The sequence below is a fragment of the Plecotus auritus genome (assembly GCF_963455305.1).
Source record: "Plecotus auritus genome assembly, chromosome: 3".
In the NCBI taxonomy this organism is placed as follows: domain Eukaryota; kingdom Metazoa; phylum Chordata; class Mammalia; order Chiroptera; family Vespertilionidae; genus Plecotus; species Plecotus auritus.
The window spans coordinates 126,333,780-126,357,934 of NC_137772.1; the positions used below are offsets into that span (position 1 = coordinate 126,333,780).

The 24,155-nt window shown below is 39.7% G+C and overlaps 1 protein-coding gene across 2 annotated transcripts in view; it reads left to right on the forward strand.

Moving 5' to 3' along the window:
- USP12 (ubiquitin specific peptidase 12) overlaps nucleotides 1–23,902 on the forward strand; it is a 156,131-nt gene extending 132,229 nt beyond the window's left edge. For both annotated transcript variants that reach the window (XM_080662502.1, XM_080662503.1), the window contains 3 exons: nucleotides 14,031–14,228; nucleotides 19,804–19,882; nucleotides 20,746–23,902. In XM_080662502.1, the coding sequence (XP_080518628.1) occupies nucleotides 14,031–14,228; nucleotides 19,804–19,882; nucleotides 20,746–20,847 (379 nt within the window). In that variant the 3' untranslated portion in view covers nucleotides 20,848–23,902. The remainder of the gene's footprint in view (nucleotides 1–14,030; nucleotides 14,229–19,803; nucleotides 19,883–20,745) is intronic.
- Nucleotides 23,903–24,155: the final 253 nt, after the last annotated feature.

Consider the following 24,155-nt stretch of genomic DNA (forward strand, 5'->3'; position numbering starts at 1 on the left):
AAATGGGACATCTGTAATAATGTGAAAAATAAAGATTAAAAAATAATAATAATAGAAAAAAATATTTATTGTTGAAAGTATTACATATGTTCCCTCCTTTTCCCCCCATTGACCCCTTCTAGCCTGCCCCTATCCCCCTCCCCAAGCCTTCATCATTCTATTCTCTGTGTCCATGGTTTATACATATATGCATACAAGTTCTTTGGTTGATAACTTCCCGCCCACCCTCTCCCACTTTCCCTCTGAGATTCTGCAGTCTGTTCTGTGCTTCTATGTCTCTGGATCTATTTTGTTCATCAATTTATTTTGTTCATTAGATTTCACATATGAGTGAGATAATGTGATACTTGTCTTTCTCCAACTGGCTTATTTTGCTTATTGGCATAATACTCTGCAGGTCCCTCCATCCTGTCGCAAAGGGTAAGAGGTGTTTTTTTGTTTGTTTGTTTGTTTGTTTTTACTGCTGAATAGTATTCCATAGTATTTAATGGCTTTTTTATTCACTCATCTAATGACTAGAGGCCCGGTGCTCAAAATTCGTGCACGGAGGTGTTTGTCCCTCAGCCCAGCCTGCACCCTCTCCAATCTGGGACCCCTCGAGGGATCGGGCCTAAACAGGCAGTCGGATATCCCTCTCACAATCCAGGACTGCTGGCTCCCAACTGCTCGCCTGCCTGCCTTCCTGATTGCCCCTAACCGCTTCTGCTTGCCAGCCTGATCACCCCCTAACCACTCCCCTGACAGCCTGATTGATGCCTAAGTGTTCCCCTCCCAGACTGATTGCCCCTAACTGTCTTACCCTGCATGCTTGGTCACCCCTAACTGCCCTCCCCTGCAGGCCTGGTCCCCCCCAACTGCCCTTCCCTGCATGCCCGGTTGCCCCCAACTTCCCTCCTCTGCCGGCCTGATCACCCCTAACTGCCCTCCCCTGCAGGCTTGATCACCCCCAACTGCCCTCCCTTGCTGGCCTGGTCCCTCCCAACTGCCCTCCCCTGCTGGCCTGATCGCCCACAACTGCCCTCCCTTCCAGGCCTGCTCCCTCCTAACTGCCCTCCCCTGCTGGCCATCTGTGGTGGCCATCTTGTGTCTACATGGAGGCAGCCATCTTATGTGTTGGAGTGATGGTCAATTTGCATATTACTCTTTTATTAGATAGGATAGAGGCCTGGTGCACGGGTGGGGGCCAGCTAGTTTGCCCTGAAGGTTGTCCTGGATCAGGGTGGGGGTTCCCTTGGTGCCTGGGGCGGCCTGGGCGAGGGGCATGTGGTGGTTTGCAGGCCGGCCACACCCCCCGGTGACCCTGGTATCTGGGATTTATTTATCTTCTATAATTGAAACTTTGTAGCCTTAAGCAGAGCCCAAGGCATGCCAGGGCTGCGGAAGCTTGGCTTCCTCCATCGCCGGGGGCAACTCAAGCCTCCTCTCTCTCTCCAGCTCCGTGGCTGCCGCCATTTTTGTTGGATTTATTTATCTTCTATAATTGAAACTTTGTAGCCTTGAGTGGAGGCCTGGGCTGGCCAGGGCGTGCGGAAAGCTTGGCTTCCTCCATTGCCAGGGCCTTGCTCCGTGGCCTCAGCCATCTTGGTTGGGTTAATTTGCATACTCGCTCCTGATTGACTTGGGGGCATGGCTTGTGGGTGTGGCAGAGTGATGGTTAATTTGCATATTACTCTTTTATTAGATAGGATGGGCACTTGGGCTGTTTCCAGATCTTAGCTATTATAAATTGTGCGGCTATGAACATAGGGGTGTATAAATTCTTTCTGATTAGTGTTTCAAGTTTGTTAGGATATCCTGTCTAACAAAAGTGTAATATGCAAATTAACCATCACTCCGTCACAAAGATGGCGGTGCCCATAGTGCTGGGGCACTGGATGCTGGCGGCATTGCCCCGGCAATGGGCCCCAGTGTCCCATGCACCCTGGCCCACAGAGGGAGGACAGGTGGGTTTCTGGCCTGAGGCCGGCTGGGGCGCTGGATGCTGGCATTGTTGCAGGCCAGGCTGAGGTACCCCCCCACCCCCCCATGCACAAATTTTGTGCACCAGGTCTCTAGTATTTCTAGAAGTGGGGTCACTGAGTCAATGGCATTTCCATATTTAATTGTTTGAGGAAACTCCATACTGTTTTCTGTAATGGCTGCACCAGTCTGCATTCCCACTAGTAGTGTGCCAGGGTTTCCTTTTCTCCATACCCTCGCCAGTACTTGTAATTTGTTGATTTGTTGATGGTAGCCATTCTAACAGGTGTAAGGTGATATCTCATTGTCGTTTTAATTTGCATCTCTCTGATGATCAGTGACTTTCAGCATTTCTCTTGGCCATCTGTATGTCCACTTTGGAGAAGTGTCTATTTAGGTCCTTTGCCCATTTTTTTATTGGATTGTTTGTCTTCCTTTTGTCAAGTTGTATGAGTTCCTTCTATATTTTGTATATTGATCCTTTATCAGATGTATCATTGCCAAATACGTTCTCCCATATAGTGGGCTCCCTTTTTATTTTGTTGATGGTTTCTTTTACTGTGCAGAAACTTTTTATTTTGATATAGTTGCATTTGTTTATTTTCTTGTTAGTTTCCTTTGCCCTAGGACAGTGGTCGGCAAACTCATTAGTCAACAGAGCGGCAAACTGCGGCTGTGGCTCGCGAGCCGCAGTTTGCCAACCACTGCCCTAGGAGATGTATTGGTAAACATAGTGTTACTAGAAATATCTGAGATTTTGCTGCTTATGGTATCTTCTGGGATTTTTATGGTTTCATGACTTACATTTAAGTGTTTTATCCATTTTTAGTTTATTCTTGTGTATGGTGTAAGTTGGTGGTGTAGTTTCATTTTTTGCATGTATCCGTTCAATTTTCCCAGCACCCTTTATTGAAGACACTGTCTTGACTCCATTGTATGTTCTTGCCTTCTTTGTCAAATATTAATTGAGCGTAATGGCTTGGGTCATTTTCTGGGGTCTGTGTCCTGTTCCATTGATCTATATGCTTGTTCTTGTACCAGTACCAGGCTGTTTTGATTATGATGGCTTTATAGTATAATGTGGTATCTGGTATTGTGATCCCTCCAACTTTGTTCTTCTTTTTCAAGATAGCTGCAGCTATTTGGGGTCTTTTTTGGTAACATATACATTTTTGGAGTGTTTATTCTAGATCTGTGCAATATGCTATTGATATTTTAATAGGGTTTGTATTGAATCTGTAGATTGCTTTGGGTAGTATGGACATTTTAATGATGTTGATTCTACCAATCCATGAACACAGTATATTCTTCCACTTGTTTATATCTTCCTTTATGTCTTTTTTCAGTGTCCTGCTGTTTTCCAAGTACAAATCTTTTACCTCCTTGGTTAAGTTTATTCCTAAGTTTCTTATTTTTTTGTTGTTGTTGCAATATTAAATGGGATCGTTTAGTTTCTCTTTCTGAGAATTCATTATTGATATATAAAAATGCCATCGATTTGGGGGTATTAATTATGTATCCTGCTATGTTACTAAATTCATTTATTAAATCTAGTTGTTTTTTGGTGAAGTCTTTAGGGTTTCTGTGTACAATATCATGTCATCTATGAATAATAAGAGTTTTACTTCCTCCTTTCCAATTTGGATGCCTTTTATGTTTTCTTCTTGTCTTATTGCTATGACTAGGACTTCTAGTACTATCCTATATAATATCCATAAAAGGATAATATGCAAATTGAACAAACTGCATAACTACCAGTTGCTATGACATGCACGGACCACCAGGGGCCAGACGCTCAACGCAGGAGCTCTCCCCTGGTGGTCAGTGTGAATCCACAGGGGGAGTACCTCTCAGCCAGAAGCCAGGCTCATGGCTGGCAAGTGCAGAGGTGATGGCAGGAACTCTCCTGCCTCCACAGCAGCATTAAGGACCCCTTAGCAGACAATCCCCCAAGGGGTCCCAGACTGTGAGAGGGTATAGGCCGGGCTGAGGGATCCCCACCCCCAGTGCACAAATGTTGTGCACTGGGCCTCTAGTGTTGAATAAGACTGGTGAAAGTGGCCCTAGACAGGTTTGGCTCAGTGGATAGAGCTTCCGTCTGTGGACTGAAAGGTCAAGGGCATGTACCTCGGTTGCAGGCTCCTCCCCAGCCTGGGCCCTGGTTGGGGCTACTGCAGGAGGCAAATAATTGATGTGGTTCTCTTACATCGATATTTCTGTCTTTTCCTCTCTCTTCCACTCTCTTTAAAAAGCAATGGAAAAAGACCCTCGGGTGAGGATTAAAAAGAAAAAAAGAAGAGTGGTGAAAGCACACATTCCTGTTCTTCTGGAAATGGTTTCAGTTTTTTCCATTGAGTATGATGTTCACTGTAGGTTTGTCACATATGGTCTTTATCATGTTGAGATATGGTCCTACTGTTGCCACTTCGCTGAGAATTTTTACCAAAAATAGGTATTGGATTTTTGTGGAATGCTTTTTCTGCATTGATGGATATGATCACATGATTTTTGTCTTTCAATTTGTTTATGTGATGTATCATGTTTATTGATTTGCGAATATTGTACCAGCCTTGCATCCTTGGAATAAATCCCACTTGGTCATGGTGTAAGATCTTTCTAATATATTGCTGGATCTGATTTGCTAATATTTTGTTGAGGATGTTAGCATCTGTGTTCATCAGGGATATTGGCCTGTAATTCTCTTTCTTTGTGGTGTCTTTATCTGGTTTTGTAATTAGTATAATGCTGGCCTCATAAAAAGAGCATGGAAGTTTTTGGAATAGTTTGAGGAGTATAGGTGTTAGTTCTTCTTTAAATGTTTGGTAAAACTCCATTGTGAAGCCATATGGACCAGGGCTTTTGTTTGCTGGGAGTTTTTTTTTTTATTACTGCTTCTATTTCATAAGTTATTATTGGCCTATTCAGGTTTTCTGATTCTTCCTGGTTCAGTTTTGGGAGATTGTATTTTTCTAGGAATTTGTCCATTTCATCCACATATCCAGCATGTTGGCATATAGTTGTTAATAGTATTTTTTTTTTTTTACAATACTTTGTATTTCTGTGATGTCAGTGGTTAATTCTCCACTTTTGTTTCTGATTTTTTATTTATTTGGGTCTTCTCTCTTTGTTTCTTGATGAGTCTAGCTAATGGTTCATCAATCTTATTTATCCTTTCAAAGAAACAGCTCTTGGTTTCATTTTTGTATTGTTCTTTTTAGTCTCTATGTAATTTATTTCTGCTCTAATCTTTTTTATTTCCTTCCTTCTACTTACTCTGAACTTCTCTTGTAGTTCCCTTTCTAATTCTTTAAGTTGTAGGGTTATGTAGTTTATTATTAATTTTTCTTGTTTTTTGAGGTAGACTTGTAATGCTATGAACTTCCCTCTCAGCACTGCTTTTGCTTTGACCCATACAGTTTGGGTTGTTGTGTGTTCGTTTTCTTTTGTTTCCAGGAAATTTTTGATTTCTTCCATCTCATTGGTAACCCATTTATTGTTTAATAATATGCTATTTAGCCTCCATGTTTTTGAGTGTTTTTACTTTATTTGATTTTTAATTTCATTCCATTGTTATCCGAGAAGATACTTGATATGATTTCAGTTTTCTTGAACTTTTAATTATGATGTGTCTGGGCATGGGCTTGTTTTGTATCCTAACATGTGTTCTATTTTTGTGAATGACCCAAGTGCACTTGAAAAGAATGTATATTTTGCAGCTTTGTGGTTAAATATTCTATAAATGTCAATTAATTATATCTAGTCCAGTGTCATTTTGAGTCACTGTTCCCTTGTTAATTTTTTGCCTGGAAGATCTATCCAGTGAAGTCAGCAGAGTATTAAACTCCCCCAAAATGACTGTTATTATTGTCGATCTGTCCCTTAATGTCCTATAGAAGTTTTATTATGTGTTTAGGTGCTCCTAGATTGGGTGCATATATGTTTACCAGTTTTATATACTCTTGTTGGATTGATCCCTTTTATATTATGTAGTGACCTTTGTTGTCTTTTATAATGGCCTTCATTTTGAAGTCTATTTTGTCAGATATGATTATTGCTGCCCAGCTTTTTTTTCATTTCCATTTTCATTAAAAAATTTTTTCTCTTCACTCTTATTCTGTGTGAGTCTTTGTTCTGAGGTGGATCTCTTGTAGACAACATATAATTGGGTCATGTTTTTGTATACATTCAGCTACTGTATGTCTTTTGATTAGTGCATTTAATCCATTTATAGTTAAGGTTATTATTGATAGGTTCTTACTTATTGCCATTTAATGCTTTGTGCCTATATTTCTCACTCTATTTCTTCTTATCATTATTGCAGTCCCTTTAGCATTTCCTGCAGTGCTGTTTTGGTGGTGATAAACTCCATCCATTAGCCTTTTTCTGGTCTGGGAAGCTCTTTATTTCACCATCTATTTTGAATGGTAGCCTTGCTGGATGTAATAATCTTTGTTTCAGATCCCTGCTTTTCATTACCTTGAATACTTCATGCCATTCCCTTTTGGCCTGTAGAGTTTCTGATGAGAAATCAGGAGCTCCTTTGTAGGTAACAAATTGCTTTTCAGTTGCTGCCTTTTAAGATTTTGTCTTTGTCTTTAATTTTTGGCATTTTAATTATGATGTGTCTGGGCATGGGCCAGTTTGGATTTTTCTTGCTTAGGACTCTCTGTGCTGCCTGTGCTTTTGTGATTTCTTTTTTTCTTCAATAGGTTCAGGAAGTTTTCAGCCACTATTTCTTCAAACAAGTTCTCTATCTCTTGCTCACTTTCTTCTCCTGGTTCACCTATTATGTGAATATTGTTACATTTCATGTTTTCCCACAATTCCCTTATGCTGTCCTTCTCTTTTTTAGTTGTTTTTGCTTCTCTGATTGAGTGATTTTTTTCTACCCTGTCTTCCAATTCACATATCAGATCATCAGCTTTCCCTAATCTGCTGTGTATTCCTTCAGCTATATTCTTTATTAGTGCTATGTCATTCTTCATAGATACTATATCTTTTCTCATGCTGTTGAGCATCTTTGCCATCATTATTCTGTACTCTATGACTGATCAATTTCTTATCTCCATTTCATTTAGCTCTTCTGGAGAATTCTTTTGTTTGGGGTTGTTGGTGTTTTGTTTGTTTTGTTTTTTTGTCTCTCCATTTTGGCTGCCTGTTTGGGTTTGTTACTATGTATTAGGTAGATATGCTATGCCTCACAATCTTTAGTGCAGTGTCAAATGCAGTTTCTGACTTACTAGATCAGGAAAAGACTCAAAGCCTCCAGAGACTGCCTTTGCTTGCACACTGATTGGATTGTCTTGAGTAGCCTAAGGCAATTCTACATAGTTGTGTTGAGAGGTTTTCTAACAGGGTGGAACAATTGCTTCTGCCTGGAAGCTAGCTGTTATTCTTGGGCTCTTAATGGGCCTCAAGAACTCCACAGGGTCCGGGAAGGGGTTTTCCATTAGGGTGGGGCAACTGCCTTTCCTCCAGGCAAAAACCACCTGGATAGCAAAGGTCTGCCTGAGAAAGATATACTCTACAGTGTAAGTGAATGATTCAGCATAGGGAACTGGGATATCTGCCTTCTGAGCTCTAACACGAGAGCCCCCAACTTTGGCTTCTGCTCACACAGCTTCAGTCCACTCTGCCCTACCCCCGCTCTGGAGCCCAAGTTGACTGGCTACACACAAAATTCTGTGTACTGGCCCTTTAAGAGGGTACCTGCATTTCCAGCTACTTCTTCCTGACAGACAGCAACTCTGCTGCTTTTCACAGTCCAATATTATGTGGGCACCTCTCTCAGGTCTGGTGCTCTCTGTTGGGGGGCCTAGCTTGTGGTTTAGAGTTGTCAATGGCAACTTACCACAGCTGAGATATCTGGAACTTCAGCTGCTGTCTGTGGGATCTTGGCCAGCCCTTTGGTCCCTCCACCCTTCCTTCAGTCTCTACCAGGTGTATCGCTTAATAATGCAGATTTTTTCAATAGATCGAGTTACCCATACATTGATATATGTGATTTGATATGTATGCTATTTTGTTGTATTGACAGCAAGCTTCAAAACTTAATATGTTAAATTTTCTGAAGGTGTTAACATCATAGATATTTATATGCTTAAAAATGTCGAATTTCTTGCCAAAATAAGAATACTTGCAGGATGTTATAATTCATTATTTTGAAGAAAAGTGCTGCTGAAAGTTATCATATACTTCGGGAAGCTTATGGTGAACATGCTCCATCTCAAGATACTTGTGAACGCTGGTTTAAATGCTTTAAAAGTGATTATTTCAATGTGAAAGACAAAGAACGTCCAGGTCAACCAAAAAAGTTTGAAGACAAACAATTACAAGCATTATTGGATGAAGATGGGTGTCAAACTCAAAAACAACTTACAGGAAGATTAAACGTTGCTCAGCAAACAATTTCCAATTGTTTACAAGCAATGGGAAAGATTTTGAAGGAAGAAAAATGGGTGCCACATCAACTGAACGAAAGACAAATGGAAAACTGAAAAGTCATCAGTAAAATGTTGCTTCAACGTCAAGAAAGAAAGTCTTTTTTGCATCGAATTGTGACTGGTGATGAAAAGTGGATTTATTTTGAGAATCCCAAGTGCACAAAATCATGGGTTGATCAAGGTCAACCATCAACATCGACTGCAAGGCCAAATTGCTTTGGAAAGAAGACAATGCTCTGTGTTTGGTGGGATCAGGAAGGTGTTTTGTATTATGAGCTTCTAAAACCAGGTGAAACTGTTAATACTGATCGCTACTGACAACAAATAATCAATTTGAACCATGCTTTGATCGTGAAATGACCAGAATGGACGAGAAGACACGGCAAAGTAATTTTGCTTCATGATGACACACCCTCACACACTTAAAACCCAGTTAAAGACACGTTAAAAGATCTTGCCTGCGTTGCCAAAACCGGTTTGGCTCAGTGGATAGAGCGTTGGCCTGTGGACTGAAAGGTCCCGGGTTCGATTCCGGTCAAGGGCATGTACCTTGGTTGCGGGCACATCCTCAGTGGGAGGTGTGCAGGAGGCAGCTGATCGATGTTTCTCTCTCATCGATGTTTCTAGCTCTCTATCCCTCTCCCTTCCTCTCTGTGAAATATCAATAAAAATATATTTAAAAAAATAAAAAAATAAAAAAAATAAAAAGATCTTGCCTGGGAAGTATTAACCCACCCGCTGTATTCACCAGACATTGCTCCTTCAGATTAGCATTTGTTCTGATCAATGGCACATGCACTTTCTGAGCAGCACTTCAAAATGTACGAAGAAGTGGAAAATTGGGTCTCTGAATGGTTTGCCTCAAAACAAGAAAAGTTCTATTAGGGTGGTATCCACAAATTACCTGAAAGATGGGGGAAATGTGTAGCTAGCGATGGACATTACTTTGAATAAAGCACTTTTGATGATTCTCTTGGAATTATCGTGTTTTCTTTGATTACAAAATCCACATTATTAACTGGTACACCTAGTATGTGGTCTCCATAATCAGGGTTCTCTCCAGCAAGTCTTCAGTTGATTATTCAGGATTGACTTTTTGTATTTTACCTGTAATTCCAGTTTGGTCCTGGGAATGTGTCAGTGTAGCATCGACTTACTCTGCTACCATTTTAAATCTCATCCCCTATTTTTCATGATAACTTTAGAAGTGAATTTTTCTCAGAAGCCTTCTATTGTGATATATTTAATTTCTAACAATAGGATTATTAAGTCAAATGCCATAAAGGCTTTTAATTCATAGTGGTAGATTACTTTTGAGGAATGATTGACTATTTACATTTTTTTTCTAATGTTTTTCAAAGTCCAGATTAGTAGAATAGTAAATAGTTTCAGAATAATAAGCTGCCCACCATATTTAAGATCTGTAGAATGCAGATTTAGTATAATTTTGTAAAATGATTTTTTTCACTTAATTAGAAATCATGGCTTAGTAAATTTCATTTTTAATCATTAAAAGTGAGGCAAGATGTTGGGACGAGATGTTTTGCTTTATTGCACTTATATAGAATTCAGTTCTGCAACGTTTGTCAAGTATCTGTCATGTGCCAGACATATTGCTAAATAGAGGAGAATTAAAATGAAAGAAATCGTTTCAACCTGCCAACAGGTCAGACACCAGGAGAAAGACCCATAATCATCTAAATACTTTATAGTGTAATAAACTATTATATATATAAAAACCTAAGTGACAGTTACTACCGTTGACCCAACGACCGGTCGCTATGACGTGCACTGACCACTAGAGGGCAGACAACGCAGGAGCTGCCCCCTGATGGTCAGTGCGCTCCCACAGCCAACCTCCTGTGGCTGGCCAACCTCCCGCGGTCCCTCCTGTCGGCTGGTCGGCCCGATTGGACCCGATCGCTGACCAGGCCAAAGGACCCCACCCATATAGAATTCATGCACTGGGCCTCTAGTACATACATAAAGTGAATCTGTAAAATGTTGGTGGAAGATTGAAGAGAGCACTTATTTGTGCCAGTGAGTGTAACTTTTGAGATGAGCCTTTGAAAGGGTGGACTGTTGTTAGGTCAAGTAGGATTTCAAAGGTAACCCAGGACATGATAAAAATATTATTTAGAATGTGAAGGATAACCTATGTTTCAGAATTAAAAACATTTTCTAGAATTTTCTGATTATTTTCTTTCTCGGATACATGTAGTCTTATTCTTAATATGGAGTGATTTCTTCTCTCTCCCAAACACCTTTAATAGAATGGTCTTTAATGCTCTTCTCATTGTCTCCTGTTCAATACCTGTTACTATTTTTTAAATCATTTTTTATTTTTCAATTACAGTTGACATACAATATCATATTAGTTTTAGTTGTACAACCAAGTGATTAGACTGTAACAATAAATGATCATCCCAATAAATCTTGTACCCATCCGGTACCATACATAGTAATTAGAATATTATTGACTATATTACCTATGCTGTACTTTACATCTCCTATTTACATGGCTATTCTGTAACTACCAATTTATAGTTCTTAATCCCTTCACCTTTTTCACCTATTCCCTCAGTCCCCTCCCATCTGGCAATGGCCAAATGGTTCTTTGTATCTATGAGTCTGTTTCTGTTCTGTTTGTTCATTTATTTTGTTTTTTAGATTCAATTGTTGATAGATATGTTTATTGCCATTTTATTATTCATATTTTTATTTTTTCCTTCTTTTTAAAGAAGACCCTATAACATGTCATGTAATACTGGTTTGGTGGTAACGATCTCCTTTAGCTTTTTCTTGTTTGGGAAGCTCTTTATATATCCTTTGATTCTAAATGATAGCTTTGCTAGGAAAACTAATTTTGGTTATAATTCCTTGCTTTTTGTCACTTTGAATATTTCTTACCAACTCGATCTGGCCTGCAAAGTTTCCGTTGAGAAATCAACTGATGGTCTTATGGGAGCTCCCTTGTAGGTAACTAACTACTTTTTTCTTGCTGCTTTTAAGATTCTCTCTTTATCTTTAACCCTTGGCATTTTAATTATGATGTGTCTTGGTGTGGGCCTCTTGGGTTCATCTTATTTGGGACTGTCTTATCTTTATGTTTTCAAAAAGGTTTTCAATTCCTTGCTCTGTCATTCTTCCTCATGGCACCCCCATGATGCAAAAGATGGTACTCTTTTTTTTTTTTAATATATTTTATTGGTATTTTATAGAGAGGAAGGGAGAGGGATAGAGAGCTAGAAACATCGATGAGAGAGAGACATCGATCAGCTGCCTTCTGCACACCCCCCACTGGGGATATGCCCGCAACCAAGGTACATGCCCTTGACCGGAATCGAACCCGGGACCCCTCAGTCCACAGGCCGACGCTCTATCCACTGAGCCAAACCGGTTTCGGCAAAAGATGGTACTCTTCATGCTCCTTACACTGTCCTCATTTTTTTTTTTTTTTTTGGATTATTTTTGCTGTTCTGATTGGGTGGTTTTTGCTTTCTTATTTTCCAAATTACTGATTTGATTCTCAGCTTCATCAACTCTACTGTTGGTTCCCTCCAAATTATTCTTCATTTCTGTTAGTGTATCCTTCATTCTAACTGGTGGTTTTTTATGGTTTCCATGTTCTTTTTTATGCGTTGAAGTTCTCACTAACTTCATTGAGCATTTTTATAACCTGTGCTTTAAATTCTGCATCTAGTAGATTACTTGACTCTATTTTGTTTAGTTCTTTTTCTGGGGTTTTGTTCTGTTCTTTCATTTGGGACATATTTCTTTATCTCTTCATTTTGGCAGCCTCCCTGTGTTTGTTTTTATGTATTAGGTAGAGCTGCTATCTCCTGTGCTTGGTAGAGTGGCCTAATGTAGGTATCCTTTAGGGTCCAGTGGCACAGCCTCTCAGTTTACCTGACCTGGGCACTCCAGGTGTGCCCCACCACCACCACCATGTGCGCTCTGTGTACAGCTTCCTATTGTAGTTGAGCCTTAATTGCTTTAGGCGCTTCAGTGGGAGGGACTTACCCCCCCAGGCTGATCAGTTACAAGGACTGCCTATGACCACTGTGTAGGGACCACTTCATGGAGCAAGACTTACTACAGCAGGGCCCTGGTGCCCACTGAGTTCTCATCTTGAGTGCGCTTGTGAAGATTCTTGGGGTTTGCTTTGATGTGATCTGAAGTTGTCCACTGGGTGCATTAATTCTGGGGCTTCCTGGAGCTGCAGACCAAGGTCAACTACCACTTTTGTTCTGCCTGGGGCCACCCAGCATGAGCTACAAAGCAATCTGCAGATGACTGCTACTTGTACTGGGCTTGGAGGTGCTCAAGAGAGGCCAAATTGGGAACCAGGGCTGGTTGCCACTAGTGTCGGACCTGGGGGCATTTAGCGAGAGGTATAGGTACGTGGCAGCCAGGTGCTGCTTATTTGAGAGGTTTTAGGAAAGTCAGAAGCATGAGCCAAGACAGGCCATTCATATGGAAAGTAGAATGGAAGTCTTGGGTGGGTCTGCAAGTTGTGTGGGGTCTCAGGGAATCACCAGGGTAGGGCGAATAGTATGAGCCAGGTTGATGGAGTCTCAGATGTGGAGCCCATCTGTCAGCACAGAAAAGGAACAATGGCCTTTGCCAGCATTTCAGTCTGGGAGAAAGCTGACTCTACCCCCCAGCTCTTGCTTTGATGCCAAACAATTCAGTTCCTCCCCATATATCCCTGGTGCCTTTCAAGCTGCTGCCCCAGTGCTGGAGCTCAGATTGAGTAAGTCTGTGAGCAGTCCCTTTAAGAGGAACTGTCTGGGATTCCTCTGTCTCACTCAGCCACAATCCCTGCTGGTTTTTACAGCCAAAGTTATGGGGACTTCGCTTCCTGGCACTGGAAGGCCAGGCTAGGAGGCCTGTTGGGAAGCCGGGGACCTCTCACTCTTCAGAGGGGACCTCTGTAGCTGAGATATCCCTCCCAATTTTAGTTACCATACATAGTGTGTAGGACCAGCCTGTTTGTGTTTCCAGCCCTTTTACCAGTCTTGATGTGGCTTCTTTATATCCTTAGTTGTAGGACTTCTGTTCAACCAACAAGTTTCAGGTGGTTCTGAATAATAGTTGTTCTATAGTTTAGTTGTAATTTTGACATGGTTGTGGGAGGATGTGATTACTGCATTTACCTACTCCACCATCTTGACTGGAAACTCTCGATCTGTTATTAATTATATAGATTTGATTAAACCAATGATTTCAGTCTCCACTCACATCCAAAAGAATTGATGGCTTTAAAAAATTGGTTTTCCCTCCACTAGTCGTAGACACCATGTGCATTTAGCCTTATCATATTTCAGAAATAGATTTCTTAACAAAGACCATAGTCATTCCATGTGCTTTGAAGCCATGTTGAGTGTTCAGTCAATTTATGTGGTTTGGTGATCATGAGTAGGGTGGGATGGAGTTGTTTTAAGATGTTCAGAATATTGCTTTCTCAATATAAAAATAACTGCTAGAAATATGCAAAGTGGGCAGTGCTGGGCTATTAAAACTGACAGTTAACCATTTGTTAATGGAATCATAAAATTTGCTCATTCTTTTAAGGATATAGTGTACATCTTTTATGAAATTTTGTTTTCATGTTTATTTTAATAGGATGAAAGTTAAAAAGCTGCCCATGATTCTAGCTCTACACCTGAAGAGATTTAAATATATGGATCAACTTCATCGATACACCAAACTTTCTTACCGGGTAGTTTTTCCTTTAGAACTTCGTCTCTTTAATACTTCGGGTGACGCAACCAATCCTGACAGAATGTATGACCTTGTTGCTGTTGTGGTTCACTGTGGAAGGTAATTGCAGTTGTGGGGCCTGGCAGTGGGAGGAGGGGTCGGTGAACAGTGAGCATTCAGGGTATTCTTGAGGGATTCCAGGGTAGACCTTTCAGAGATTCTCATCCAAATACATTTTATCATTTCCTCCTTAAAACTTTTATAAATGAAAATATTTATAAATACTCTATAGTACATTATCTGTATGCTTTGTTGTGTGCTCACCACCCAAAGTCTTGTCTCCTTCTGTCTCCATAAATTTGATTACCTTTACCCTCTTTATTTCCCCCACTGTTTCCTCTCTGGATTTGAATTTTTTTCTTATTATTTAAATATTACTCTAAAAACATTAAGGCCGAGTTTCTTTTCCATTTATTTATTTTTAAATGATGGTGCCTAAATAGATTTGCAAAATAAATTATTTCTTAGATTCATTGGATATGTTTATTGTGTTAATGGTCATGAAAACCATTTATAATGGCTTTGGAAATAATCTGCAAAGATAAGTTTTCTGCTTTTTACCTCTGTGTGTTTACTTCCCATTAGCCAATTTAGTGTGATTTCTCACTTTGTATCTTAATTTATAAAATAGATCAAAAAAATTTTAAACTATAAGAGCATTATGTAATTAGAATTTATACTTTAAACATACAGTCTTCATTGACTATTGAGAATTTTACTGTAATAATTATAAAATAAGGCACTCATCTTTTTCTCCCAGGTTTGGGGAAAGTTATACTAATAGTATGTTTTATCCAACTAAGAAAGCCCCCACCTCCCCAGCTTTAGCTGTCCCCTCCCCGCTCTCTGCTCAGAATATGTAATGACAACTGGAAGTCAACTGTCATAACAGTCTTGAACTTCCATTGCCTTCATTAGCCTGTCTTCATGTATTGTGTACTTTGCTATCTTTCCATTTTTGGAGCATTCCATTTCTAAACTAAGAGTGATAACATCTGAATGGAGGAAAGCAATAAGAAATAAAAAATCTGTAGTTATTCAGTCCAGAGGCTTTAGAGGCAAAGAAACCTTGGTTTCAGTTCTTTTGCCATTTCTGGTCATTGTGACCATAAAGAACTTCCTGAATGTCCATTTTCTCTTCTGTAAAAGGTAAGTAATATCGACTGTTTTACTGCATTATCAGGATTAAAAAGGAAATGTAAATCACTTAGCTGCTGCTACTGTTTTAACAACACCAACAACAATAATAATATTAGCTTTTCACACTATAACTGTACCATTTGATAGTCTTTTCATATTCAGTGACAGTTTTACCCCATTTAAATTCTGCTCCATCCTTTGGAATTGCTCTACTGGCAAGATCTTGAACTCTGAGATTCCTTATCACAGCCCTGAGCTCCCTCCCCTCACTGTCATCTTTTAAAATTTAATCCATCCTTTTTCCCTAACAGCCTCTTGTCTCTTGATCTTTCTTTTTAACCCTTTCCTTGGCCACATCTGCTTCTCCTCCCAGCCTCACCACCAGTCAGTTATCCTGTATAATAAAAGCGTAGTATGCCAATTGTCCCCTCAACCGGGAATTTGTCTGGTAGTTCAACCAGGGGGCAGGGCCGGCTGGAGGAAGGGAGGATGTACCTGGCCAGCAGCTGCTAGGGACCCTACCAGTGCACGAATTTCATGCACTGGGCCTCTAGTTAAAACATACTGTTGCAAACACTGTGACATTCTCCTGCTGCCTATTCATGTCTCCAACCTTAGCTGTCAGAATGCTGCAGAAAGTTGAGGGATGCTCATTGACTCCTCATGGGCCAGCTGACTGCAGTGGAGCTTATTCCTGCTTGAGTTCTTCACAGAAGCTATTTCACATCCCTCCCCACACTAGTCTCATATTCTTCCTTTTCTTTCACTGTGGTCCCCTCATACCTTCTTCCTGTCCCCTGCTCTGCCTGTTAACCCTCTGTGTATCTTCCTCAGTGGTCTTCTCTACAGCCTCAGTCTCCATTTGGTGCTGTGCCTCTGTGTTCTGGAACTACTAGCTGTGCGTTGCTGGTCATGACTTACTACCTTATAGTGTATTGTAGTAATCCACTTATACATCTGTTTTTCCTTATGAGAATGGGCACTATCTATCTATCTATCTATTTATGTAATCCTCACTAGAGGATATTTTTTCCACTGATTTTTTTTCTTAAGAGAGAGCGGGGGGGGGGGCGGGGGGAGAGAAACATCGATATGAGAGAGACACATTGATTGGTTGCCTCCCACTCATGCCCAACCCAGCCTGGGATGGAGCTTGCAACTGAGGCACATGCCCTTGACCAGGAATTGAATGCACGACCCTACAGTCCACGGGCCAACACTCTAACCACTGAGCAACTAGCTAGGGCAGTGGTCGGCAAACTCATTGGTCAACAGAGTGGTTTGCCGACCACTGGGCTAGGGCAAGAATATGCACTTTTAAAAACGGGAAATAATTCATTCATTAAACAAAACACTAAACATATTTTAAGTTTTTTCATTTTTATTTTTTACTTATGATACTTATCTATAGATACATTTCATATCAATATAAAGGGTTTGCCTTTGTCTGCAGCCTTTGACTATTGGGGGATCTCATTTTCAGCATGTCTGTGCCATTCCAGTTTGCTCGCTCTCTATCCCCAATGCCTGGCATATCATAGGTTTCCAACAAATATTTGCTGATACTTTAAGCCCATCTCAAACCCCAACTCCTCTGTGTAACTAACCTTTCTTGATTCCTCAGCTCTTTCCCTTCCTCTCTCACTGGATGAGGTCTTATTTCACTGTCCCATGGCTCTGCTTTTATATCCTCTTCTGTATATACCTCTGGAATAGTTTCCTAGTGAACTGGCAATGTCTTCAGGGCAGGACATTGTTGCTATCTCTAATCCCCACAGAAATAGCATAGTCATTTGTACATATTAGGCATCTGTGCATATTGAACTGAACATGTTTTATGTTCTGAATGTAAATCTCTGATTAACCACTTCCTTAGGTATCAATTTCTTACCCTCAGTCCTTCATCTTATTAGTTTCTGTAATTAACTTTTGCCTACTGTTCTTCAAACTAGCTCTTAGTCAAAGGATAAAGGTGTCTAACCATTTCAGTCTGATACCTACCTGTCCTCAGCCCACCTACTCTTTCCCTCTCAGGCTCTTGTTGCTCAACCTTTCTGTGATTTTTTTTTTTTAATTTTCACACCCTTGAAATGTTTTTACCCCCCATTTCTTACTTCTCACTCTAAAATGACTGTTTAGATGAATCCTATAGAAATGGAGAAATTAGACTTATTTTAGCATTAAAAGCATTTTTATAAAACTCCCATTTAGATGTGTTTTCCTTTGCAGTGAAAAAGTCCTCTTGTTTGTGCCATTTTGTCACCTAAGATAATCATTTCATCTATAGGACTAAGGATCCAACACATGGGAAATGTAGTAGGTCACTTATTCTAATGCCTGAGCTTGCTGCTTTTTTTTTTTTTTTTAAATATATTTTATTGATTTTTTTTACAGAGAGGAAGGGAGAGGGATAAAGAGTTAGAAACATGAAACATCAATCAGCTGCCTCCTGCACACCCCCCACTGGGGATGTGCCCGCAACCAAGGTACATGCCCTTGACCGGAATTGAACCTGGGACCTTTCAGTCCGCAGGCTGACGCTCTATCCACTGAGCCAAACCGGTTTCGGCGCTTGCTGCTTTTTTAAAATAGTATTCATCATAAAGAATAATTTGTGTTGAAAATTATTTCAAACTCTATAATATCAATTATAGATTTATAATTTAATAAAAAATTATACATTTTTATAATGAGTTATATTTAAACTGGGAGATTGTAATCTTCAGCATATCCTTTTTAAAGCAAAGAAATTTCTTTTAAAAGAAATAATCTCCTTTATTTTTACATATATCTAGATTTCTATACTCTAGGTTTGTTTAAATTGAGACACAAAGGCAATTATCCTAATATATATTATAAAAAGCCAAGGGCCGTCATGTCCGAAACAACCGGACAGACGACCAAACAGCAGGCTGTGTGGGGCAACAAGACCAGCAGGGAGGTTAGTGAGGGATGACCAAACAACCTAACAGCAGGCTGTGTGGGGTGACCAGGCTGTCAGGGGGGTTAGTGAGGGACGACCAAACAACTGAACAGCGGGCTGCATGGAGCAACCAGGCTGTCAGGGGGGTTAGTGAGGGACGACCAAACAACTGAACAGCAGGCTGTGTGGGGCGACCAGGCTGGCAGGGGAGGCAGTTGAGGGTGACCAGGATGGTGGTGGGGGGGGGGCAGTTAGGGGCGACCAGGCAGGCAGGGAGGCAGTTGGGGGGGCCAGTAAGGGGCGACCAGGCCGGTGGGGGGGGTGAGTAGTTAGGGGTGACCAGGTCGGCAGAGGGGGGGCAATTGGGGGTAACCAGGCCGGCGGAGGGGGCAGTGAGGGGCGACCAGGCTGGCGGGGGGAGGGGCAGTTAGAAGCAGCCAGGCCAGCAGATGGGGGTAGTTGGGGGTGACCAGGCTGGCGGGGCGGAGAGGGGGGGCAGTAAGGGATGACCAGGCCAGCAGGGGGGGCAGTTAGGGGCAACCAGGTTGGTGAGGGGGCCATTGGGGGCAACCAAGCCGGCATGGGGAGCAGTTAGGGGCGATCAGGTTGGCAGGCAGAGGCGGTTAGGGGTGATCAGGCTGGCGGGGGGGGGCAGTTAGGGGTGATCAGGCAGGCAGGCAGGTGAGTAGTTAGGAGCCAGCAGTCCCAGATTGTGAGAGGGATGCCCGACTGCTGGTTTAGGCCCAATCCCCGGGATCGGGCCTAAACCAGCAGTCAGACATTCCCCGAGGGGTCCCGGATTGGAGAGGGTACAGGCTGGGCTGAGGGGACACCCCCCCTCCCCATGCACAAATTTTGTGCTCTGGGCATCTAGTAATAATTATAACTTAAAGATAGCACTAATGATACGGATGATTGGGCAAATGTCATTTGTGTTTAAAGAAGTTTATGAAGTTTGAACTTGATTTCAGAACCATGAATTTGATATATATATTTTTTTCTTTTTTTTTTTTTTGCCTTTTCAAGCATCATGAATGGGATCTTTCCTCTAGAGAAAAACTGTTGCCATGGGAGTAAGACTTAGAAATAATTCTACATGCATTGTTTTGTAGTTTAACTCAGCATGTAGTGGACTGGCAATGTCTTCAGGGCAGGACATTGTTGCTGTCTCTAATCCCCACAGAAATAGCATAGTCATTTGTACATATTAGTGACCCCCCCCCCATATCCCCTTCCACTAAAAATGCTAGAAAATTTTATTTAAATCTTTCATAGAAGCAAATTTGAAAAATATTTTTAGAAATAATTACAACTCTTACAAAGACAATAAAGAATTTTAATAACATAGCTTTATATAAATAGAATACCTCTCAAAGTAGAGTACTAATAATTTGATTTTAAAATTGAATGCCAGTTCACATCGATATAGCTTGATTTGGTGGAGGGATTGATAAGTAAGGAGTATTTTTTTTCCTGTTTGGGGTTTTCTACTCTATAGAACATGAAATTCAAGGATAGAAGAGTAATAATAATAAACATTTTGTAAGTTAATTTTTCTTTCTCTTGTTTCAGTGGTCCTAATAGAGGCCATTACATCGCAATAGTTAAGAGTCATGACTTTTGGTTGTTGTTTGATGACGATATTGTAGAAGTAAGTAATTTCTTAATTTTTTATTTTTCTTCAAAGTGTATATGTGTTTTACTCTTCACTTTTTCCTCCCAGCTTCTCATCATATATGACAGGTTGAGTATTAGACAAATATCTAGGTCTTGAGATTGTAATCTAATTTCTACTTTGTACTCCCTAACATCCAGTCCCAATGCTTGAATTGTCAGTTAACCATTATGGTGTTTAGAATATGACAAGGGATAGCTTTCAATGACAGAACTAGTTTTAAAAACCTTTTATTTAAAGGAGAAATGTATCTTGCTGGCTGGTGTTGATCAGTGGTTGAGCATCGACCCATAAACAAGGAGGTCATGGTTTGATTCCTGGTTAGGGTACATGCCTGGGTTTCAGAGAGTGTGCAGGAGGCAGTCAGTCGCTCATTCTCATCATTGATGTTTTTATCTTTCTCCCTCTCTCTCTAAAATCAATAAAAACAGATCTTTTAAAAAAGAACTGTATTAAGCTATAATATACTTATAGCAAAGTGCACAAATCTTAAGCAACAATTATTAGTGGTTTCATATAGTTTAGGCCCATATCTACAAATAGAATTGATGGATTAAAGGGTAATTGAATGTTCAGCTTTAGATGATGCTAAACATTTTTCCAGTGTATCTGTATAAATTTATATTTCCCCCAGCTGTGTATGAGAGTTGTAGTTGCTCCATATTTTCACCAACACTTGATATTATCAGTCTTTTAAATTTAAGCTATTCTGGTTGTGCAGAGCTATTTTACAAATGAGAAAATGAAAGGTATATTTCAAAGAAATGTTGAAGGTTTTACTAGATTAAAGCAGTCCAAGGAGCTTGTTTAAGTACTAATGTTTACATTTTGCCTCACAGAAAATAGATGCACAAGCTATTGAAGAATTCTACGGGTTGACATCAGATATCTCAAAGAACTCTGAGTCTGGTTACATCCTTTTCTATCAGTCTCGAGACTGAGGGGAACCGCGATGAAGAGACTTCTGCCTCATTTCTTCTCTGGTTATTATGGAAAGGATCAAGCACTAATTTTTCAAAAAAAAGAGAAATGCAGGAAGCTCAGGGGGCAGTGGCACACTTTGCACACAATAAAGCAAAGACTATGGATTAACAAGCTCTTCCTATTATGGTAGTTGATTTATTTGCTCAGGTATCATGCTGTCTGTGCAGTTCCATTCAACAAGGAAGTGATATCAGAGATAGCAGCTCCTCCTGTAAATCAGCCTTCCGGTAATTGATACACACACGTTCTCTTTATTAATTGCATCAGTAATGATTTTAACTCCTTTGGGGTGCAGTAGAAAGAATAGAATCTGTGCCAGGTTATGTTGATAATTTAAGGAGATAATAGAGAACACAGTGTATAAATTTGCCTGTGTTGAATGAGTACAGAAAGGATATTTGATGGTTTTTTCAATCGTAAACCAGAAATACTTTTGGGCCCAACACTTGCAGTTGCCTTCCTGATATAAAAAACTAACAGGTTTTAGAATCCAGTGTCAGGAAGACAAATATGTTTTGCTTCTCTAAAGAAGCTTTTAATAATATACAGTATATGTATATGTAGGGAACAATTGGTCAAAAGGGGCTTTTTGTTTCCCCAAGGGGAAAGACTGGCTTTGTAATTATAATTTTTTCCTTATTTATTTTACTTAAAACTGCTAGAGTCTAAGTATTGTATGAAGTGCCCATGATTCTGTCAGTAAATTTGAGCATATTTTTAATTTTTATTAGCTTTTGTCAGTCATTTTGCTTGTTTCTATTTTTAAGGTGAATTTTAAACTCTATTTAAATCAGTAAGATACCGTAAGAAAAATTGCAATGAGATGAGGTAAATATTCTTTTTCAGGAGGAACTGATATCTCTGCTAAATATTTGTCTTTTGTTTTAGCTTATAAGTCAGTTATTTTATTCAGCTTTAATTTCAGCAAAATAAGAAACTATAAAAAATTCCCTATAGTTGTTGGGATGATAAAAGACATTCTGGTGCAGTGGTGGTATACTAGTCTTTAGAATTCTTAAATACTCTAATGTTTCCAATTGAGGTCATGTCTGGAAGATTCATGTCATAGCAGTTATATTATTTTCCAGAGTCATTCTTTGCCTTGGAAAGAAGGAATCATTCATCATAACCCCAGTAGCTAGCTAGCAGAAAAAACCTTTGAAAATTAACTTTTAATGAAGTAGACCAGGAATACACAAACATGTCCTTTTCTCCATCCACCTTTACAAATCTGACTTGGAGACTGTTTGGAAATTAACTTTGTTAAGACTCCCTTCTCTTAGGAGTTTTAAGAAGTAATGTATGTAATTAAAATGTGTAAATTTTTGCAATTGACACTTTTTCATGCATCAGTAAGTTCTCTGACAGTGGCCAAATGTCACTTGTGGAAAGTATTTGAATATATATTCAAAATAATAGCAATCAAGCCTTGGATATTATTTATCAGAGTCTTTTCAGGCAGTAATTTTTTTAATTGCTGTAATTTTCTAAACTTATTTTATTAATACTGTTGAATACGAAAAACAAAAAAGAATCCTTTTGTCTGCTGCTATTATTAACATTTATTATCTGTATCTTTTAGCTCAGGAAATGACTTCACCTATTCATTCCATGAACATATCTTTAACAGGGTCACTTAGTTAATTGGGTTGTTTAACAGATGTGCTGGGAGAAAATTATGAGGTATTTTGATAAATTACTTTTTAAGGTATAGTTTCTGAAGCCTTATCTTGGTTGGAATTGTTCTGTACAAATAACATAGCCTGGCTGATTTACCAGCATTGCACAGAGAATCACAACCGAGAATGTGGGGAAGGCCATAGCAGTGGAACTGGATACATTTTTTATTTTGAGGGCTTAAACCAAATTGTCTTGGATTTTAAAGCGGTGTTTCTGTGGTTTTCAGCACAGAGAAGGTGAGTAAAGTGAAGCTGAGTCAGTTTTTATGTGAGTCAGGCCATGGCATGTGTAAGAAAGATAGATGAAGTCATTTGCATAAAGGTACAGCGTTGAAATATTTTGTTTGTTTTCACATTGTGCATTTTAAAAAACAGTAAAAGCTAAGGTTAAATTTCATATTAAAGCAAATGATAGCATTCTTGTTGAGTTCCATGGTAGTTATACACTGTTCACATCTATACTGCATTTAATAGTACTGGTATGATTTGTCAGGGGAGGGACTGTGGGCTGATGGTTCTCAATTTACTTTTTACTCTTAGTGCAGCTGCATCTAAGTAGAATGTTTGCAAGCTTATCAGAAACTCAACATACTTTAAAAACATATAGGGTTAGGGTTGCGGGGGAAATGCAGATACAGTAAGAAAAGTGACCTATATAGACAGCATTGTGAGGTTGTCTGTTGGTTGACTGTGGTTGAAATGAAGGGCAGGCTTCAGTTGTAAATGGTGGCTGATTGCTGTCTGTGTACATGATTGTTGGGAATGGCTGTTCCATATTTTGTATATTGGAATAAAATTTCTATAAATTATCATAACTAAAAGTAAATATTCTAAATTAAGTCTCACTTCGAAGTCATATGGCTTCTGTCTTGGCAACTTTACCTTTAGAAGATTACTTAAGACAGGAGCCATGCGACTTCCAGAAGGAAAAGGAAATGTGTAATATATGGATCTTGTTGTCTCTAACCATCAGTATAGGGTTTTTTCTTTCCTTGATGGCAGTAGAAAAATCTCATTTTCATAGCATACTACTCTTGATACTTTCTTTAAAGATACTTTTCATTAAAGATTCTCTTATGAGGTATTTAACTGGGAGCTAGGAGGCTAAGGCGCTCAGGTTCTGGCTCTTCAGTGAATTTAACTGTGTGACCTTGGGCAAGTCACTTAACCTCTCTGTGCTTCAGTCTCCCTATCTTGTAAAATGGGAGTAATACCTACCTCACAGGGTTGTTGTGGGGATTAATTAGATAAAATGTCTGTAAAGCATCTAAGGTTCTTGAAGAAGGCACTATATAAATACAAAATAATATCTATTAAAGTTGTTTTATTTGTGCTTGTGGGTTTTAAGTGTGTTTTTTTTTTTTCCTTTTTGCCTAAAGTGTATTTGCAAATTAGAAGTACACACTTTGGAAATTGTCTTACTGCTTTTGCTCAAAAGTTACTACTTCAGTTATCCAAAGAGAATTTCATTCCATATTGCATTTTTCTTTATGGAGTAGCATTATCTTTCCAAAAAGCCCAAGTTTAAACATTTAAATTTAGAATCATAGAATCTTAGAGCAAAGTACCTTCAAAGTCACTGTTCC